The sequence below is a fragment of the Pithys albifrons genome, chromosome 7 (assembly GCF_047495875.1).
Source record: "Pithys albifrons albifrons isolate INPA30051 chromosome 7, PitAlb_v1, whole genome shotgun sequence".
In the NCBI taxonomy this organism is placed as follows: Eukaryota; Metazoa; Chordata; class Aves; order Passeriformes; family Thamnophilidae; genus Pithys; species Pithys albifrons.
This window is the reverse complement of record NC_092464.1, coordinates 23,226,961-23,247,588: the sequence shown is the minus strand read 5'-3', so window position 1 is coordinate 23,247,588 and position 20,628 is coordinate 23,226,961. Positions and strand designations below refer to the sequence as shown.

At 39.9% G+C, this 20,628-nt stretch overlaps 1 protein-coding gene across 3 annotated transcripts; it reads right to left on the bottom strand.

The window, feature by feature from the left end:
• Positions 1–6,718: 6,718 nt before the first annotated feature.
• Positions 6,719–18,812, bottom strand: STEAP1 (STEAP family member 1). Of its 3 annotated transcripts, none has more exons than XM_071560821.1 (5): positions 18,719–18,812; positions 15,234–15,338; positions 12,790–13,302; positions 11,384–11,548; positions 6,719–9,794 (listed from the first exon to the last, which is right to left on the bottom strand). In XM_071560821.1, the coding sequence occupies exons 1-5, from the start codon at positions 18,776–18,778 to the stop codon at positions 9,537–9,539; spliced, it is 1,101 nt and encodes a 366-aa protein (XP_071416922.1). In that variant the 5' UTR covers positions 18,779–18,812; the 3' UTR covers positions 6,719–9,536. The 3 variants fall into 3 exon arrangements, with proteins under 3 accessions (XP_071416922.1, XP_071416923.1, XP_071416921.1); XM_071560822.1 differs by lacking the exon at positions 18,719–18,812 and adding an exon at positions 18,247–18,521; XM_071560820.1 differs by lacking the exon at positions 18,719–18,812 and adding an exon at positions 17,571–17,869.
• Between the last annotated feature and the right edge of the window lie 1,816 nt (positions 18,813–20,628).

The window sequence follows — 20,628 nt, the reverse complement described above, 5'->3', positions numbered from 1 at the left end:
ATGTGCAAACCTACCTGGCTTTAGCCTTTGGCACAGCGATAAATGAGGGAACTTTTGAGTCATGGTCATTTATTTACTGTCCTCTTGAAGAGACACCACTAAGTTGGTATTTAGTACATTCAAAAATTAAAATCAAGGCAGTTTGATAGATTTAACTCATTCCTGTGTTTTCCTTGCACCTTTTTGAGGTTTTGCATTTTGAAAATTCTCGTTTGAAATTTGGACTAAAACAACAGCCTCCCTTGCATTGCTGTGTAACTGATCTATTCAATCAGGAAAAGCACAGATGTCTCTGTTTTGCATAGCGATTAGCCTGAGAGCAAGGGTATTTAAATACCTTTTATATACTTAAACTCTCAGCAAAATTGGACTGTGTCTCTTTAGTGAGAGGATGAAAATGGATACTTACAGTTCTCTCAAATGATACACAAAGATCTATAGTCAGCATAATTCTCAGATGGCCTTTTAAGTGAGTATCTTAATTTGTTAGGAGATTATTTTCTCTTAGCAGGTGTTTTTCTTTTTTTAGCAAATTCCAGGGCGGCATTATTATTTCTTTCTTCAAGGGATGGAACATAACAAAGGACTTTCCAACTGGCAAATGGAACAGATATTCTGATTCTTCCTCTTGGCAATGGGAAAACAAAGCTCTGGGGATTTCCCTATGGCAAGTGAGTAAAAACAAACAAAAAAAATTTTTGCTTCCTATCAGGGCAACAAACCCAAATACAATAGTTTTTGGCATACTATCCTCAACACAGCTAATTTCGTAACTTAGCAGAAAAATACAGTGTTTCCCAGCCAGGAACATTCAGAACAGGCAATTTTTCCATATGGCTGCCTGAAATTACTCTAAAACCAAAACTTATACCTCTTACCCCCTCTTTATAAGGACAAAATGGATCTGAGAGATCTGATGTCATTGTTTATTTCAAACTTTTTATTTAAATCAAGATTAGTAACTATTAAAGATTAGTAACTATTAAAAAAAACCCCACCACCTTAATTAAACAAAGAACCAAAAAGAAATGGTAAATACCTCAATTAAAATCTCTTCTTTCACTCTTTGGATTTGATCAATTTGTGATGTCCCCTTTTCACTAGCTCTTGGGGTATCACTACCTCTTTCAGACATTGTAGAATCTGAATTTCAGTAGCCAGAAGCATGGAAAGAAGTGCAAACTGAAGTAGATAAGTAAAACCACTTAGATATCCTTCTGAGAAGAGAGGAGTGAGAAGACTGGAGAGAAGAAAATGTAGCAAGGAAAAAGGAAAGGAAAACAACAGGAAAAAAAAAAGAAAGAATGAAGAAAAGAAAAGCCTTTACGGTGCACATTTAATAAGCTATAGTTTACGAATACTGGCAAGTTATGGGAAAGAAGACAAAGTATCTCCTTCTTCATAAGAGATAGTACAAATTAGGGGTGATTAATCCAAAGTAGAGGATTGCTCCACACTCCATTCTCCACCACCCTGACAAAAAAACCCAAAAAAACAACAGAGAGGATTGTTTCTCATTTTATGATTTATCAGATTAATTTTATTCACCAGAAAGAAGCTGAAGGAAGGAAACCTTTCCCATTTTTCTCTGACTATGGTTTTCCATAGCTATTGTTGATGCTTAGTTGAGAGCTTTCAGGACCTTTGTTCTTGGCTTCATGTGAAGCACAAAGTCACATATGACCTTTCCACTTCTCCCTTAAACGTTTGCTTTGTGATGTAAGTAATAGAAAGTCAGAAATTTTCTTCTCGATTTGTGGGTGCTCATCTTAGAAGGCATCTACAAAGTGAGGCAGTAGGTTCTAAAAATGTGATCTTGTGCTGGCAATAATTGTTGGACCCCAAGTCAGGGGAAAAAAGCTTTCAGTCAGTTGGCTTCTTAACCAGGAACAGACATACCTCCTTCATAGTGGAGCATAGATATTGCAAAACTGAAAAACTCATTCTAAACATTGAAGTAGCTGAGGGAAGCATAGGCTGGATTGTGGTTTGACCATTTCACAGCCTAAGACTAGTGCATTTTGCTAATGGGATTTTAGCTCTTTGTATTCAATTTTCCTTCACAAAGCAGCAGACAATAGTTTTTTTCTTGAGAGCAGAAGTGAAAGGAAAATTAATCAAGATCACAGAATCACAAAATGGATAAGTTTGGAAGGGATCACAGTGGGTAATCTGGTCCAACCTCCCTGCTCAAGCAGTGTTATTCTGGAGCACATTGCACAGAATTGCATTCAGACGGTTCTCAAATATCTGCAGTGAGGGAGATTCTACAACCTGGACAACCTCATCCACTGCTCCATCACCTGCACGGTACAGTTCTTCCTCATATTCAGATGCAAATTCCTGTGCATCAGTTTCTGCCTATTGCCTCTTGTCCTATTGCTGGCACCACTGAGAAGAGCCTGGCCCCATCCTTTTGTCACTCTCCCTTCAGATACTTACAGGCATTGGTTAGGTCCCATCTCAGTCATCAATTTTTGAGGCTAAGCAGGCCCAGCTCCCTCAGCCTTTCTTCATAAGTGGGATGCTCCTGTTCCTTAGTCATCTTTGTTCTCCTCCCCTGGACCTGCTCCAGGAGCATCATGTCTCGTGTTGAGGAGCCCAGCACTGGACATAGTACGCCAAGTGCAGCCTCACTAGGGCTGAGCAGCACAATCACCTCCCTCAAGATGCTGGCAATGTTTTTCCTAATGGACCCCAGGACACCATTGGCCTCCTTGGCCACAAGGGCACACTCTGGCTCATGGACAGCTTTTCCACCAGGACCCCTAGGTCCTTTCCTGCAGAGCTGCTTTCCAACAGGTGGGCTGCCAGCCTGTCCTGGTGCAGGTACTACACTGCGTAGTGTGTATCATCATGGTGGTGAATTAGGAGAAATATGTAATTTAATATGTCAAACATTTGTAATCTTCTTATTACATGTCCCTTGTCATAGATTAGGTCTTCAGTTAGTTAGTTCTCAACATTTTGTTTCACTGAATGGGATCATGCCAGCTGGGTAAAATATTCCAACAAACAAAAATGAAAACATAATTCAACAGCAACTTAGTATCTGTATCTTTATAGACCAATTAAATATTAATTCTGTTTGCAGTCCTGTGAAGATTTATGTAGTTAATTCCACAGCTGTATACTGAGACAAATGAGTTGCTGCAGACTCTTGAGAGTTAAGCAGTTTTTCAATATCAAAGCAATAGTCTTTTCTTTAAAATTTGTCATTCTCAACATATTTGTTTTCTAGCCATAAAACTTGGAGGAGTGTATTAGCCTGAGAGATTTCCTCTTGATGGAAGGGAACATAAGAAACACCATACTTGGTCAGGCCTGTCTAACCCACTAATACATGTTCAAGAGCAGCAAAGAAATGCTGTTTAAGGAGAGTGTGCAAGCCTGGCCACTGTATTTTGTACTCTCCTCCCAAATCCATATTTACCCTGGTGACATCATAGGGTACATGCCTGCAAAGCCCTTTTGGTGTTGCTTTAGGGGCTGTTGTTTCTGGGATTGCCTAACCTCCTTTTGAGCCTGCTGATGCTGTTTTCCTCCATAGCCCTCTGTGGCAGCAAGCTCCAGAATCTGTGTGTCCACTGCAAAATAAAGTTTATTGCTCTTCCCTTGATAAGACTGTTTTGATGGCAGGTTCATGGCAGAATAGAGTCCCTTCCAAACACTGGAGAAGGTGAACAATTTTTTGGCAATTGTGTCAAGGATAAAGCAGATCCGAAGTATTTATGTGACTGCAGGGACAAATCTGGCTCTGAATAGCTAAGTGAAAGTACCATTGGTTTCACTGGGAATTTTGCCTCTGGAAGAACTAAATGGTGAGGATTAAATATCTGCAATAGAATAGTGATATCAGAACAAAGATAAAACTGAAGTTCTTAGGAATTAGTCTTCTGAATATAGTGTAATGCACCATCTAATTCTGGTTTCAGTTGGTTGCTTCTTTTGCATAAGTAACATTAAAGATTGGGTTAGCTCCATTATATCTTACATAAACATTTTTCATTTAGCATGATGTAGACTTAACTAGGATGTAAAACAGCAATGTCTACTGTTATTTGAAAATAACATTTATATATAGATCATTATGAAAAGTGGAGCAGTATCTATATGTTTTTCATCCGTAATAAAATTGTGGAGCTGCAACTCAAAGAGTAATTCCTTCAAGTCAATGAAGCACTTATAACCTTGCTAGTGTTCATACCTATCAGAGGATTTTGAAGAGATTTCCCCAGGAATGCCTCAAATGGTATTTCAGGGTTGGAGAAGAGGTTGCAGCTTAATAGACTCTGCAGGTCAAACTCAGCGCACACCTGAGCTCAGTGTGTTTGTTCATTCCATTCCCCAACTCCATGTGGAAAACCAACCCTCCCATCCCCTTTGTTTCAAGGATTCACTTCATTTTTTTCAGACTCTTCCACCTGTCATTCAGTTGTCCTCCATTTTATACCTATCTCCCCGACCACTAATTTCAGTTTCCTACTAACTTGATGATGTTCATTAATCTCACTCAGTATCCTCCATCTACTTATTTTTACCCTTTAACATCCATTGGGCTCCTTTACTTTTTTCTTTCATAGAAAATCTGAGTGCTTGCAGTGTCTCCTCTCCTCTTCATTCCAGGTCCTTCCAATTCCATGTCGATGCCTCTTTGCATAACTTCATAGTCCCAGCCTGCCTTTGCCCCAGAATATCCTATTGTCTGTCATTAATTATCTGGAAGTAAATAATTTAGGGTGTTCATATCCTTGTGAATGTACTAAGTTGATTGCAAATTAGAAGGCATAAGGGAAAGCCGTCATTATTTTAATTATGGGTGACATCAAACAATTGTTAGACTGCTAAACTGTTGCAGAGATGCTTGAGAAGACTTGCAAGTGGCTTGTTTTTTTCCGATTCCAGCTTCTTGTTTATTTTCTTTTTAAGGATTTCCTGTTAGAACACTTCGAATATTTTTGAACAAATGAGATGCACTGTTCAAAAGTTATTCTGGTAGATGCACAGGTACAGACAAGACAGAAATGCCATTTCGCACAAGTGGAAAAAAGGCAGAGAAATATTTAGAAATGGGTTATGTCACCATTCCTTAAGTCCAGCAATAAGATACTTCTTAGCATTCCAAGTAATGGAGATATTCACATGGAGAATTCTTTCTCAGTACAGTACTTTCAAAAAAACAGTGTAAGCACGTATATAAAAACTGCACTTGACTGTGAACTATGACTTTGACTGTCCAGTTTAAACACCCCACATTTGTCTCACTTCTTTTTTAATAGTGAGCCCGAAAGATGAAATTTAAGGATCAAATACTTCTGTCAGGACCAGTGGTAGTATTCTGCCCATCCCACAGAGACTACACAACTAGGTCAATGACATAGCATATTTATCTCAGCAATACACTTTCATGCTATGAAGATGAAATACGCATAAAAAGAAACAAAACAATTGTATCTTCTGCTGCATCATCTTTATTGGAAGTAGCTATGGTCTTGTTTTATATGTTTGTACAGTTTGGTCCAGTGATTGGTTTTATATATTTTCAGTTGAAAATATCTGAAAATTTGTTAGGCCTACTTAATAAATTAGCCTCACTTACACCCATTCAAATGTTACATTCAATCTACAGAAAAGGTCAAACAAATTAAACCCTGATGCAACTGAATTCAATGAGATGGGTTTTAAGGAGTTCAAGGTCTCATGGAAAGAAATAATTTTTCCATCAACAACAGAACATGCTAATGGAATCAAGAAATCCTGTCACTACTGAAAAAAATCAGTGGCAATGATTAGCCATTGCTAGGCACTTAGTAACCACAGCAGATTACATTCTCCAGGGGTGGATTCAGCATGTTTTTGAAAAACTGCTCTTTTTGTTTTGTTTTTTTTTCTTTTAAATTATTCATTTAATGCCATTTAAAGAAAATCAGCTTAAAATAAAGTGGTTTGAATTTCAAAAATGGTTCACATAACATTTTATGTTGTCAAGGGACAGTACTAGAAACCATGGATGTAGATAAAAAGATGGGGAGATGCGAGATAATCTCTACAAAGGAAACCACACAGCGCCGGTCATGTATAGGTTTGTCAGGTTTGTATGGTTTTTGATGACAATTTCTACAATATATTTTTGCCCACTGATTCATGGAAAACTAAGAATATGACGAATAACTGAAGCAATGAAATATTCTTGCTACTGAAATAGGATGAAGTAACTTAAGTTAGAGTGGCCAAAGCGAGGGACTGCTTACAGTAAATGCTGCTGTCAACAGGAATTCGCATTAAATCATAGCCAGCACAGCTCTGGCTGGAGCTTTCTGAGCACTGATTGTTGGTATCATTTCTTGGGAGTAGTATTCTGGATGTGACTAAACCAGGTGAACTTGGCATAAAATTCTTCTAGTCCGTTCAACAATTTTATCTCCAGTTTCAGTTCTGTGTCTCTCACTTATATATACTGGAGACACGTAACAACTGAAAGGAGTACTTTGCAGGCCTTGTATAGGCATTGTAAAACCACTTCCACTAGAGTGGTAGATTCTTACCCCAAAATACGCCCGTATACACCTTTCCTCAAAGCCCTTGAGCCTTTCCTGGTTTTTGATCAGTGTTTCCAGGGATCATAGGTCTCCCTCCAAAGTACTCTACAACTAACCCAGCTTTCTCTTCCTTCTCACAAAATCTCCTCTTAATGCTAAAATATATAGTCAGTCAGTTAAAGGGTTTGTCTGGAAAAAATGTACTTTAATTACATTATGAAGTTGTCCATTTTCCTTTTCACATATTTGTCTTCTTTCCTTTGGAGGCTCCAGGCTCTTCACCAGCATGAAGAGAATGGTTCCCCTTGACTGAAGCCATTTTTATTGTTCATATCAGCAGCTTTTTTAGAGTCTACTGTGCTTTTTTACCCTTATACCTGTGATGTATATGACACAATGGCAGATACAGCATACATTGAAGCATTTATTGATACACAGTTTTATAAAAGTAATTAGTGTTATACAAGTAAGTGCCTAAAACATGCACACATGTTGATTTAATGTATTATTGTAGAATATATGCATATGAATACACTGAATTTTGAAATAGGTACATAAATTAAAAGGTAGATATGCATTTAGTTTAGTTAGTGTTGAACTAAGTTATGTCTATTACAAAGGGAGAAATTAAATACTGTCAATAGCATTTTCTTCTGTAGCCCTTTATAGACCCTATATCACCCTCTTTCCTTACTGTTGTATGTGAATGCCTTAAAAGCTTGAAAATCATTTAGGTTGGGAAAGACCTTGAAGATCATTAAGCCAACCATAAACCTCACACTGCAAAGCCCACCACCAAACCATGTCCCTCAGTGCCACATCTACATGTCTTTTAAATACCTCCAGGGATGGTGACTCAACCACTTCCCTGGGCAGCCTGCAGACTGGGAAGTGAGTTACTCATAAGTACTTAATTAAGGACTTACAAAGCGGGGAAGAGACTTGATAAGAGGTCTCAAATTCTGGCTATAAGCATTCAATGGTAGTTTCTCGAGAAACAGCTCGATGTGACACAAAAAACCTGGCTTCTACTTGAAACAATGAGTAGGGAAAAACATGCTCAAATGTTTGGATGGTCATGTGTGATTTTCAGAACAGCTTTTGTAGACTGTATGCAAACTTCAGCTGATGGAAGACACTTCTGGGTTTGCCCCTGGACAATGCTAGAAAGAAAAGTCTGAAGTGTGCTTAATGTTCCCAGCTGAATGATGAGCATAAAAGGTCAGCTTGGATAGTATGTGATGACTTTGAAACTGGTTTTCACCCGTAATTTATGTTACGAATTCAACCCATATGAGCTGATTGAAATGAAGTTATGCTAGCTTGCACTGTAACAAGTGCATAGAACTTACGACTTATAAATTAATTCATTTGAGTCATTTATAGAAATGTAAATGCAAATGCATAGAGAACCACACATTTCCAGTTCTGTTAGAAATTTCTTAGATTAACATTGCAGACTAGCTTCCAGTATTTTAGAGTTTTTGCCTCTGTCATGTATTACTGGTTTGATACACAATGCCACTCATTTCAGTCTGTATTACACAGGCCATGATGTCCCCAGTTATTTTCACAGTGCTGCATTATGTGCAAATAACAAGGCCAACTTTTAACTTGCAATAATCAAATTGTAATAACCAGGGAAATGCAAAATGTACTATCCCTGTAGCTATTAAATTTGTCTGTTATTTATGCTCAGTGTAAAAGTCCACAAAGATACAACAGAATCATTAGCACCATGTATTAGGCATACATTGTTTTCTTGTTTGTTCTAATACCAGAGCCATTACCAATTACAATTCTCATTCAGATGATTCCAGCAATAGGTGGCAGCAACAGTCCACGTCCTAGTCAGCTCCTGCAGGGAAGACTGGCAGAAATGTTCCTGATGCTGGCTGAAAATATTAACTACTGAATAACATATTTTAAAATAGGTACTAACAAATGATTTATTAATTTAAAATACTCAGCCAGATCTATGTACCATAAGGAAAGTTTGTTTTAACTTATTACAGTTACTGTGAAAATTTCTGCAAAACAAATGCATTTGGAAGCCATTTTGCATGAAAATCTCACCAAATCAATGGCAAGATTCAAATATCTATTTTTAATGTTTTTTCTTCCAGTCACACAATTGTACTGACTCTAGAATAAAGACTAAAACACATTTACCTGACGTGAGTTATCCCACTGGAATAATTTGTGCAAATAAAGTTTAGCACATGACAAGGGCTGCAAGCTTAAGTCAAAAGCATGGAAAATTTCCAGCATCAAAAACAAAAGAACATGTTCATGGAATAAAAAATGGGAAATGTTTTATGGTTTCAAGTAAACAGAGACACACCTAGTCCTGTATAAGATGGAGATCTGAGCTTAAAACCATTTTTTGATTGTGCCCAAGCCTCAGGATATATTTACCTTGTAAAGTTCCCTGCAATTCTGCTTGCCCAATTGTCTAAGTTCGAGACCTGGCCAGAATACAGTTTCTCTCTGGCTCATGTGCAAAGATCCCCATTCTGCAGACTGTAACATGGGATGGATGTGATAAGGGTGCATGGGATGATAACTACCCTAGGGTTTGGCCCTCTGTAATATTGAGATTTAACAAAGGAATACATATGGCAGTACAAAGCAGAAAGGACTCCTGGGTTCTGTGGTGGAATATTTTTTTTTTACTTTGTGTGGTCATCTGGAGCAATGATTTATGTTTGGTTTTGCCTACAAAAGAGTTAGGATTAAGACAATGAAACCATTGGATTTTAAAAGCAGTGAGTCAGAAGAAAGAAATGATCGAATACCAAAACTCTGAATAAAGTTTAAAATAAATATTTCCATCTTCTGTCTTAGAAAAAGTCAAAATTGCATAAGTATACCATACTCCTGAAGTCAAAATGAAAAGTGAAAAAGAAACATCTATAGAAAATGCGAAAACAGGAGTGAACATTTCATGGCCTTGAGCATAATTACATGCATAGGCAGGAAATGTCCATGTTTGAGCTACAGTCTGGAAGTCATGCTGGTTTGATTGGTTTGTGTGTTAGCTTCCCAACCACACCTGATCTTTCTTATCCTCTTCCTAAAACATGGGAGGAGCAGTACACACTTACAAAGCAGAACTACAATAGGAAGAAAAACTGCTATCATAAATGAAGGTGGTGTATACCAGATAAATTGGTTGACATCGACCCACTTATTCCAAGCAAAGACCAGGGCATGAACAGTGCACAGCAGCAGAGCTAAATACCCCATCTTGCTCTGAAAAAAAAGAAAGACAATAGTAAGCTATTTATTTTTCCCCAAATAGTAAGCTATTTATTTTGGCAAAAATAATACTCTCTTAAGCAAATATGGAAATCGGAAAGGGCCTCAACCAACAACACTCAACTCAAAGAAAAGAGACTATTGGCTTTGAACTGAAATGTAAGAACTACCATTCAAGAATCCAACTGTACCTCTCTACGCCACTGTAAAAGAAAATAGATGAGCCCCATTTTTCAAGTATTGCTATGATACTTAGCTAAAACACAGAAGAGATTACAGGCTATTCTGAGAAAGGGTCGATTCTCAGTATCTCAGTTTATAGATGTCGTCTGTAACCTAAATCACTTTATTTCTGTGAAAAATTATTATGAGTTCAAAAGCAGATGTATAAAGGGCTTAACTGATTACTTGAAAAGAAAAATTTTAAGTTCAATTAAAATCAGAATCTAGTAAGTTTAGTACTATGACAAAAGCAATTGCACAACTACAGGAAACTCAAGTTTTTCATTTCCCTTAGAGTGATGTATTTGGCTTAGGTTGTCTACAAAATTCAGAAGTAAAGAAAATTTTATGCTAGTTACTAGTAATTTTGAGTTTCTTGTCACTTAACAGTCTTGTACTTATCAGTGATGTCAAAAACTAGTGAATGTACAGAATCTGATTTTCGAGTATAAAGGTTATTTGTTTATAAAACGAGTCCAACACAGTAGTTTTGCTCTTCCGGGTTACTCCACCACAGTCTTTCAACACTGAAGGCAGCCATGCATTTGGAAACTCCCTCCTGACCTATCCATGTTCTCTGTGCACCAGAAAACTTCTCTTACAAAAGATGGACTTCACAGAGTGTGTAGAATGTCAAATTTACTAATTGTAGACACTTCAGATCTACTTTTAAAATTCAAATCAAATTTTCAAATGCCAGCTACTTAGTAGGTTTTTGAATTTTCAGATTTTTGTACTCAGGGGCCTGATTGAACACTTGCTTAACTCTAGTATGATCATACTGATGCCAGCAGAAACACCCCTCTGATTACTATTGCATATGATATAGGAGAATTAAGACCAGAACAGATACTTGGGTGATGGAAACAAGCACAGCTGTAGCAAACTCAAGACTGGCTGGATTTGATTATGCATCTGTTCTAAGATGTCTCCTCTTCTGAATACATTGTGTTGTATGGGAACCGTGTTGACTGGTTCAGTATCACCTACTCCCAGTTCAGCAGGACATAGGGCGTTTATGAAAGATAAGGTGCCTAGAAGATTGTGGAAACGTCTTCAGCGCCTAAAGAAAAGGTCCTGAAGGGAAAATGCTGCTGGTCAAGGTCAAGAAGATTAAAAAAAAGTGGTTTGGAGTTCTTTTTCTTCCCACTTCATACCCTGAACACCACAGCATGTTCTGACAATACAGCAAATGAAAACAACATTTCTCACAAAGCAATTAACAAAGAGTACAGAACAAACTTTTAGATTGCTTTCACTAACTCCTCTGTGTTTGGTATTTTTAACTCCTAATGGTCTTAAAGCTGGTAACACCCAGTTCTACAAATGGAGCTAATGATGGGCAGTAATGACATGCTCACCTGAATGTAGTGGAACTCTCTCCAGGTCAAAGAGTGACTGACAGATGGAATTGATGTTATTGCCAACAAGGCCAACAAAGCAAGTCCCAGAATTCCTAGAGACACATAAATCTCCATTCTCCAAACATCATGTTCAATCCAGGCATTTTCTTTTTTTTGTTTGACCTGACAAAGGAACCACCATATTTAAAATTACAGACTGGCACACTTGGCCATTTGTGTGAAATACAACTTCACTATTTTAACCATGATATTCAGGAAATAAGCCATGAAACACAGTATTTTGGTTTGTTTGAATGTCTCTGAATGTAATTGCTATTTACTACTGATGATAAAGTCTCCAATAGTATCTGCAGAGCAAAGGTGAGTTTTAAGGGAGAAGAATTTAGACTTCATCAGTGTCCTGGCCCAGGAGAGACTAGTTCTGAGGCCTGTTTACCTGCCTTCACAGCAGGACCAATCTTGTCTTTGACAAAAAAAAAATCTGTCTATAGCTAAATACCATATCAGGGAGATTGTAACACCAGGAAATATATTAACAGCACTATTTCAGGGAGCTAATTCAGCAGGCAGTCTTAGTGATGGTATCCTACCAGGGCAGTTGTTTGGCTCTATTTTATTCTTCAAATATGGTAATTTCTGCATCATGGAGACTAGAATCTCAAGGAAATTTCTGATAATCTACTCAAGTCAGATTACCAGTAAGGCTGATTGCAAAGTTTTCAACAGGTAGTTTGACTGTTTACAGAATTCTTAAGAAACTTCTAACATCATGTTGTGCTTTTAATGAAACTCTGTATCAGATTTTGGGGTAATAAAAATGTATGTTTGGAGTCTATTACACCTTATATTGGAATATTCCTTACATTGCAATACTTATGGCACTCAAAGTGATATGAGAGTATTAGGAACTCTTCAGCTCCAGAGAATGTTATATTTAGTTTGTGGCAAATACAGATTATTGTGATTTAGCTCAGCCCTCCCTCAGTGCTGGCTGATCCACTTTGCAAAGATGTCTAGAAATGGTGTGTTCAGTGCTCAGCTTTTGTTGGTGGAGTCCACTGGTCCAGAAGAGATTAATCCACACTAAACTAATAGTGTGTCAAAGAACTAAATGTTCCTGCAAGGCAGATATAATTTTGTGCATTTTACAGAGAGATAAAGAGTCCCAAAGGAAGAAAATGGCTTATTTAATAAACACTGGCACAGCTGTGATGACTCTACACTCTCTATTCCATGCTTTAACAACTAGGTCCTACTCCATCCCTTAACAGTGCTCTCTGGGGATGTACTTCAGATTCAAATAAGGCAATGAAAATGGCTGACCCCCATCCAGATTTTCTTGAATGACCTAAACCAAGGATTTTCTCAATACAGAATGGTTGGTGTTTGTGTGCCCATCATACCTGTTGGAATGCCCAGTTCAGCAACTTGTATCTGTATGATCTTCTCATTGGATAGCACAGGCTATAGCAGGCGTGCATTGTAGCGAAGAAGAAACTCAGAAGTCCAAATTGTTTCCTTGATAACATCCATCTATCCAGCCACTGGGGAAACCTTTTATACTTGGTGCCAAAGTACAGCTGGAAACCAGCAGCTAATATTCCTGGTAAGTATACTAGTGCTAAAAGGGTAATTGAAACCACTGGTAAAACTTTGTTTATGACAAGGATTGGAATTTTATAGAAAACATTTTCCTTTCTGATTGTAAAAGGATATATGACATCTCTCACAGAAGTGTAAATAAATACTAATAATGAGATCACAGATGCAATCTTCATTGGCAAGTGCCACTTAGGGAACAGATCCTGCTTGCAGTGCTGTTCTGAAGAGTGTTCAAACTCACCAAAATGGTGTGCTTGATGTAAATCAAAAAGTGCAGCTGCTTCTGGTGGATTCGCAACTTGCATATCCACATTCTACAAATGACAGAAAGCAAATACAAAGTGAGTTCAAGAGAAGGTTAAAAGTGCCAGTAAAGACTGTTTTTGCCATCATGGCTTTTACACTGCACTGCACTGAAACCATATACAAAACATATGCACTATTAAAGACAAGGTAGCTTAGAAATGTAACATTTCAAAGAGCATTGTCAGTACTTGAGCAAGGCACTTTTAGCATAGATTTCCCATTCTTCATTATCTGCAGTAATTTCAAAATAGATTTTAATTCCAGGAAGTGAACTACACTGCAAGGGAAGAAGGATTACATTATGTGAAGCATTATTTCAGCTTCTTATGAGTTAAGGATTTCAAATGTCAAATGATGTAGCCCAAATAATATGCACAGTAACAGAATTCAGAGTCAAAAGATAATAAAATATTTCATTCTGTCATAGCTAATTTAATTACATTTAAATGCGGGAATAAGAATGCAATTAGAAATGTTTGGGATTCAGGATTTTAGACCAGCTGCATATCTGTCAACTCTAGAATCAAATCCTGTGGTCTTCTTCCTCTCCTTCACAAATCTAATAGTGTCCTCTTAACTTTGGTGAAACTTTTGAAACCGAGGCACTTCAGTTTAAACAGCTGGATTTTCTGCTGGCAAGTTGGCATGGCTTACAGATCTTGGCAGAATTATCACTGATTTTAGAAGAAGCTAAGCTGATATAAAAATTCTAGTGTAGTATTATAAACTTGTTTAAACCAAGATAACATATTTAAAAATATTCCTTAGTTTTGGTTCATGGAAAAGGTACATGATCAGTAAACACACAAAATGAAACTTGCGTACCAACAGCAGGACACTGCACTTGATGCAGCAGGGCCAACAACAGGCGGAGAACTCATAATGTTATGAAATAAACATGTAGGTCCTTTAATATTCCCATGAAATATAAAGTCAAACTGAACTAATGTAATGAAATGTAATGTCCAGAAAGCATATTGGCATTGTCTTTTTAAAAGAAATATTATCTGTGGGTACTGCTTGTAAATAATGCAAGTAGGTGAAAGCCTCATTTTCATCTTCAATGATACAGAAGGGTTTTGTTTGAACATAAAGATAAAAAATGTACACTTGCTCTCTTGCTGTAAAATCCTAATTAGAAACAAGATGGCACCCCCCACAAGTCTGACTGTTTTGCCTACCATACCTCAAATTAAAAGGCATGGTCTTCTCGAGGACTTTTTATCTGAATAGCCACTACATGTTTATCTAATGATAAAAGCATGTATTTGTAACAATGAATGTGTAGCCTAAGTAACTTTTATTCTCTAGTCTGTGAAGAACAGTGTAGACTATGCATTGCAGAACTGGAAGTTGGTATAAATTACACAAAATGAGATTCACACCTGAACCAAATTTTACCCAGAGGTATCTATTTCTTGATAAGATAGTTTGCAAAGCCTAATTCATTGTTTCACAGCATGTGAGGTAGTTCATGTTAGAACAGAAAGTTGTAGCTTGAACTAGTTGTGTGCATCTGCAGTTGTAGAGACAAAGGATGTTGGAGTGGATTTTTTTTCTTGAGTTTTTCATGTGGTGTGGAAAACTTGCCGAATGCAATGTGGCAATCATGAAGGTTCCTCCAAAACTAAATTTTTTATTCCTGTATAAAAACCCCAAATTATTTCTATGGAATTTTGCTCATCTGGTAAAATGCAATTAGCAACTACCCTCATGGAGCTTTAGCTGTCCCAAACTTTGTTTATTTTTTATCACGGACTGTGATTAAATTGAATGGGATGTTCTTTATCATTTTATCTCTTCATGTCAATATTGCGACAAGTCTTAAAAGCTACTGATGATATGCCAGTGTGATGGTAACGCTGTCTCTGGACAAAACTGAATCAAAGACTGCAATGTGCTATGTGACATATGAGCTGCTTTTTTACAGAAACATTACCAAGTAGTTAAGGTTTCCTGTATTTCTTCTTGGCATGATGTTCTGACCTGCATTCTGATCAATAGCACGATTACCATCTTCCCTCTTCTCCATTGTGGAAACTCCCTACAAAACAAACACAGGATGTAAAACAGGTTTTGAAATGCCTTACTGGAATTTTGAGGCTTATTTTCCCTCAAAATGTTTCCTTAAACCCTCTTCTCCACACATTTGCTGGAGAAGGTACAATAAACTAGGGAAAGGAAAGTATGTCCTCTGATAAAAGAACAGAAAAGTTCAGTTGGTTTTCTGAGTAAAGCAGAGCCTGAGAGAGAACATGAATCAACAAAACAAAACCACTGATGAAAAATAATACTTAAGCCTAATGTCCATGTCTCCAATGGAATGAATTAATGAATTCAGGATGAATATTTTTGAATTACAATAAATAATTTTGAAATAGCTTACAGAAATAACATGTAAAATGTTATGTAGATAGATTTTGGGAAGTTCTTGAGACTTGCTGATGCAAGAAACCCATGCAAATGTGTTGCTACCAGTATTTTTTAGGTTTTAGTATTAGTCTACCTGACAGTCACTCTGCAGCTTTAGAGGCATATTCCCCCTTCAGGATTGTCAAAAAACTCAGCTGGGGTTCACTCATGCTGTTCCAAGGTATCCTGGCAGTACTCATCATCCACAAGTACTAGCAGAAATGGTTCTAAGCTATTAAGGACCACAAGAAATCAGATGCCAGGAAAAAAAAATGGAAGAGAATGGATAAACCGAAAGAGATGTTTCTGAAAATCCTAGGATAGCAGGAAAGAGAGTATCTTGAATAGCTACAAGGACTGCACGGGCCCTGCCACAAGAACTTCCCAGGCATGCACCATGCTCTTGCACACTGCGAGAGGCACTGGCTCCACACCACTGGAAGTTCAGGGTGCCACACCTTCTGTTCCTACTTTTAAGACAATGACTAGGTAGCTCTTCCATTATCTCCCTACTGAACAGCTGAATTACTAGATATTAAACTGTTTTTCTAACTACTGATTCTTTTATAGCCATAAACCTTTTGGGAAATTATATGGACAAATCAGACATTGACAATTGTCCTTTTTACCATATCTAGTTCCTTCACTGGATGAGCCTTACAGTCTGCTATGAGGGTTTGCTCTTTGCCAGGTCACCAGGCACCTGAAGCTGAAGTATTTTTCAAAGTAATCTTTACTCAAGTATTTCTCGTTGGATTTTCCCCTCCTGCTAGCAAGCTCTGCTTTTGGGCATAACCTTTTAGACAAGTGTTGCAGAGTAGGATCAACAAGAGCTTCTGTCTGAAGGTCAGGCTGTTAACCCTTTCCTACACCAGCTAATGGAGGGATTGTATATCCTGCACACAAGAAAGCATGGACTGATGAAGGCACGTTTCTGCTTTTTCCTGCTGCTCCTAGGGCTAGCTGCAGTGATTTTATCATAAGTTTCAGGGTATCAGACATCTTTATAAAACCTCAGCTTCTCCAGACCCATCATTAATTAAGAATTTCTACGTCTATATGTTTCAATATACAGAATTTCTAGCTATTACAATAGCAAAGAACAGTTTGCCAATAGAACTCATTACGATGCACTTACCTGGAAAAAACCCAACTAGAAATACAGCAAACTCCAGATCAATTTTTAAAGAACTCATAATATGAAGGGCAGTCACACTGTTTTTGAGGCCTACCTTCTGGCTACCACCCTCTCTTAGCAGTCCAAAAGCATAATTTAGATTGAGAAGCTCTGTATGGGATAGACTTATTCACCTGATTCTCATGCTACTATTACTCTTCATCAAGAAAATATAGAAGAGTCCAGTAATAGCTTCTAGCTACAGGTCTGTATTGACGAGGATGGAGTAAAAGATAATATGATCTGAAAAAACAATCCATGAGGTAGAAGGCCAGCTGCTGATCTTAAGAGCTGATTTATTGGTTCTCTTGGGATACAATGTCTAAAACAATGTTAAATAGAGCGTTAATAGTTTACACAGCAGAAGACAGAAAGAAACAAGAAAGTGTGTCAATGAATGCATGTGCTCATCCATCGAAATACAGGTTACAGACCTGCAATTGCATGTGAAGAAACACTAATAGTCCTGGAAAACCCTAAAAAAGTACTTATAATTAAATAAAGCACTTATAATTCCACTATTCAGTGCCTTATAAATTGCCAAAAGGAAATCACCTAGAGCATGTGTCTTTTTGGAAAAACCTGAAGAAAAAAAATTAGGAGTCCTGCGAGAGACAGAGGCTGATTGGTTGCAGCTGCATCTAAATCTCAGCTGTTATGAAAGAAAACTGTTGCATTTATACCCACTGTCAGTGCAGACCTCTTCTGCTCTGGGGGACGGCTGTCAATGAGGATGGAGGACGTCCTGCTGCGGAAAGCCAAGTTTTCAAGGCTGCGCGCACACCGCTCCATTTTGCACTAATAGAACAGGCTCATTGTAACGCAAAACCAACAGGGATCCACACTGTGCAGACGTTACTCCGAGAAAACATCATACGGAGTCAGTGAGTTTTCCTAAGTAAGGGTTTTTTGAGGGCTGGCTCCACGGAAAAAAAGAAAAGCGGGCAAAATAAACAGGCTATGGTAATACTGATAAGGCGATGGAAGAGGCACGGGATAGTGACTGCATCTCTCTCCGTTGGCACTATCGGCAAATGACACCGTGGAAGTGCCTGGCATATCTGCCTGGCTTTCCAAGTGCGCGCTGCCTCGTGCAGACGCTGAGAGAGCCCGGCACGCGAGGGAATAACTTTCCCCGCTCTTCAGAAATTCTGCTGAGCTCGGTGGAAAGCTGAGTAACAGCCAGGGGAGAGATGGGAGCCAGAGAGCGTCGCTCGGCGCCTCTGCTCGGCCAGAGCGCGCCAGGGGCACTGCCCGCGGGGCGCCCGAGCCCGCCCGGGGTGCCCGGCCCGGCCCGAACCCGCCCGGCGCGGCCACGCGGGCGCGCACGGCCGCCCCCGCCCCGCCGTCCGGGCTCACCCACCTCGGCCACTAGCAGCTCGGCCTCTGCTTCCCGCCGCAGCTCCCCGTGCGGGCGGCGGTGCGGCTCGGCCGGGGAGGCGCACCCGGGTCAGCGCCGCTCTCTGAGCAGGGGAGCGGCGGGGGGGGCCCGGCCGCCGCCTCCCCCTCCACCTCCCCTGCCGGCCCCGCCTTCCGCGCCCATCCCGCTCCGCTCCGCGCCGCCGGGGTACCGCCGCTGTGCCGGGTCCGCCCCGCGCTGGGCACCGAAGGGCGGCGGAACGGCGTGGCCGCCCCAAGGAGCGCTCGGCCGTGGATCTGCCGGCCCCTGGGCTGGACAAAGGGCGCGTTCACCTGCGCCCTGCCCGCCCCGCCGCGGGGAGGGAGAGGAGGAGGAAGAGGCGCAGGGGTGCGGTGCCTCGGCGTGTACCCCTGGCCCCTTCCAACGCGGCTTCTGCCCGCGGCCCCGCTGCCCTGCCGGGCTCGCCTGCGCTCACCGGGCACTCCGGGCATGCCGCGCTGCCCCGGCCACGCCGGCGGCCCGCAGCCCTTCGCATCCCGGGAAACCTCTCCCTTCAGTCCGTCCTCTCTTCCCTGCCTGTTCTTCCAAACGTGTCACTCTCCTAGCCTGGCAAAATGCTCTATTAATTCCCGCTTCTCATACGACCAGCAGTCTTCACTTTAATCCCCTCTCCCCCCCCCCAAATACTGTGATCTTTTACCTTTTGTTTTTTTCTTCTTTCACCCCCCCCCCCCCCCCCGCCGTTCTGGAGATTCTGAAAAGGCAGCTGTCTCGTGAAAGTTTAGTCATACAATAGCATGAACTATCATTATCTTGTGAAATCTGTTTTAGTGCATATTTTGACGTGTAGTGGCTTACTGACATCGCAGAACACATGGGCAGTCTGTTTAAGGAATGTTTTCATGCAGAGCTCATTGTATGCTTCTCAAAATTTCTTCACAGAAATGATGCCAAGTTCCATGTCTTTGCATCTTGGGAATAGATTTTTGTCTCCTTTTCAGTAGATGTTAAATGGACATAGACTCCAGCTGAATGCTACATCTGGCAGAAAAGAGGATGTTGCTTTAGAAGGAATGGAAGACTGAATAATTGTATCTCCTATGTTACAACAAAGCCTTTTTTTTTTTTAGTTACCTTTATTAGCATGCTTTTCTGTGCCTTTCATAAAGGCTATTTTCCATTGTTTCCATTAGTTACCTGTTTCTGCAATTTGTGTATGCTCTGACCTTGTGAAAGTGCCGTTTGATTTACTTTCCTACTCCTGTTTTTGCAGCGTCGGTTTGGGATTTCTCTCAGTTCCCAGCGCGTCATCAGGGTGACGCCTGGCGGTGGGAGCGCAGGGGAGGAGGCTGCAGCGGCGAGGTGTGCCCGGCCGTGCTTACATCCCGGCTAAAGGAGAATTTGTAGTTCAAAGGGCTGAAGTTCCTAATGAACCCCATACTAAAGGTCTCAGAAGTCCTAGAGTTAAGTTAGTGTTATGGGGACTACATTTACAGACCAGAAGATAGCTCAAGATGCTGAAGGATTTCAGCACCTGGATATCCAATCTTAAGGATGGAATATACTATCTTAAGGATTCCTTAGCCTTTTCATAAAACACACCAGAGCTGAGCTCCTGCATGAGTATTCGCAGATGAGACAAAAAGCCTGGCAAAGTGTGAACCTGGCTATAAGTAGCTAGTAAGCTGCTCTGCACAGATACTCCCAGGTATCTGTGGACAAGCAATCCCTCTCTAGTCTCTATATCCTGAGTACTATTAGGTTCCTATCTGTGAATAAAAATGGAAAGCTGGTTCTATGTGGCTGCTGATGAAGTGGAAATAGATTCAAATGCTAGGGAAATCTTTCCTTTAGCGGCTTCCAGGTCATTCAAAGTACCACTTGTATTAGAGTGGTTACTGAAAAGGAAACTGTGTGGCAGTCCTGCAGATCATTACACATAGATGATACCACTGCATGCTCACAGCTTTACACTGATATTTATGCAAAATGCTTAGCAAGAAGTGTGAGACAGAAGGTAGGAAACACCACAGGAATCAGGAGTTGATTCAAAGGGAGGTAATTTCTCTTAGCACATGCAGAACGGGGATGATCTCACTGACAAGAATTTAAAGCTGTGCAGGTTTGGCTAGCTCCTGATATTTAGGAGAGTGTCAGTATTATTTAAATATTGCAGGTGTTGGGGGAGAAAGAGTATTATTTCTGTGGTTGCTGAAGGGTGGCATTTTCCAGAGAAGAAAAGTACTCTGGTGACTTGGTCTTAGCCCGTTTGTGTTTTATTCCTTCTACATTCTGGACAGAGTTTGTGACGTTGACAAAGGATGCGAGGGAATGGTAGATTGCATTTTTTGGAAGAAAGAAATATTGCATCATTGACAAGATTTC

What these genes read in the sequence shown, in the direction of transcription:
- STEAP1 (XM_071560820.1), bottom strand. Translation starts at nt 17,675, where the DNA reads ATGGAGCGGTGTGCGCGCAGCCTTGAAAACTTGGCTTTCCGCAGCAGG. An exon ending in CAGGAAACCTTAACTACTTG is followed by an intron (nt 13,303 to 15,233) that starts GTAATGTTTCTG and finishes TGTCATTTGTAG; the next exon opens with AATGTGGATATGCAAGTTGC. An exon ending in GAGAGTTCCACTACATTCAG is followed by an intron (nt 9,795 to 11,383) that starts GTGAGCATGTCA and finishes CTTTTTTTTCAG; the next exon opens with AGCAAGATGGGGTATTTAGC.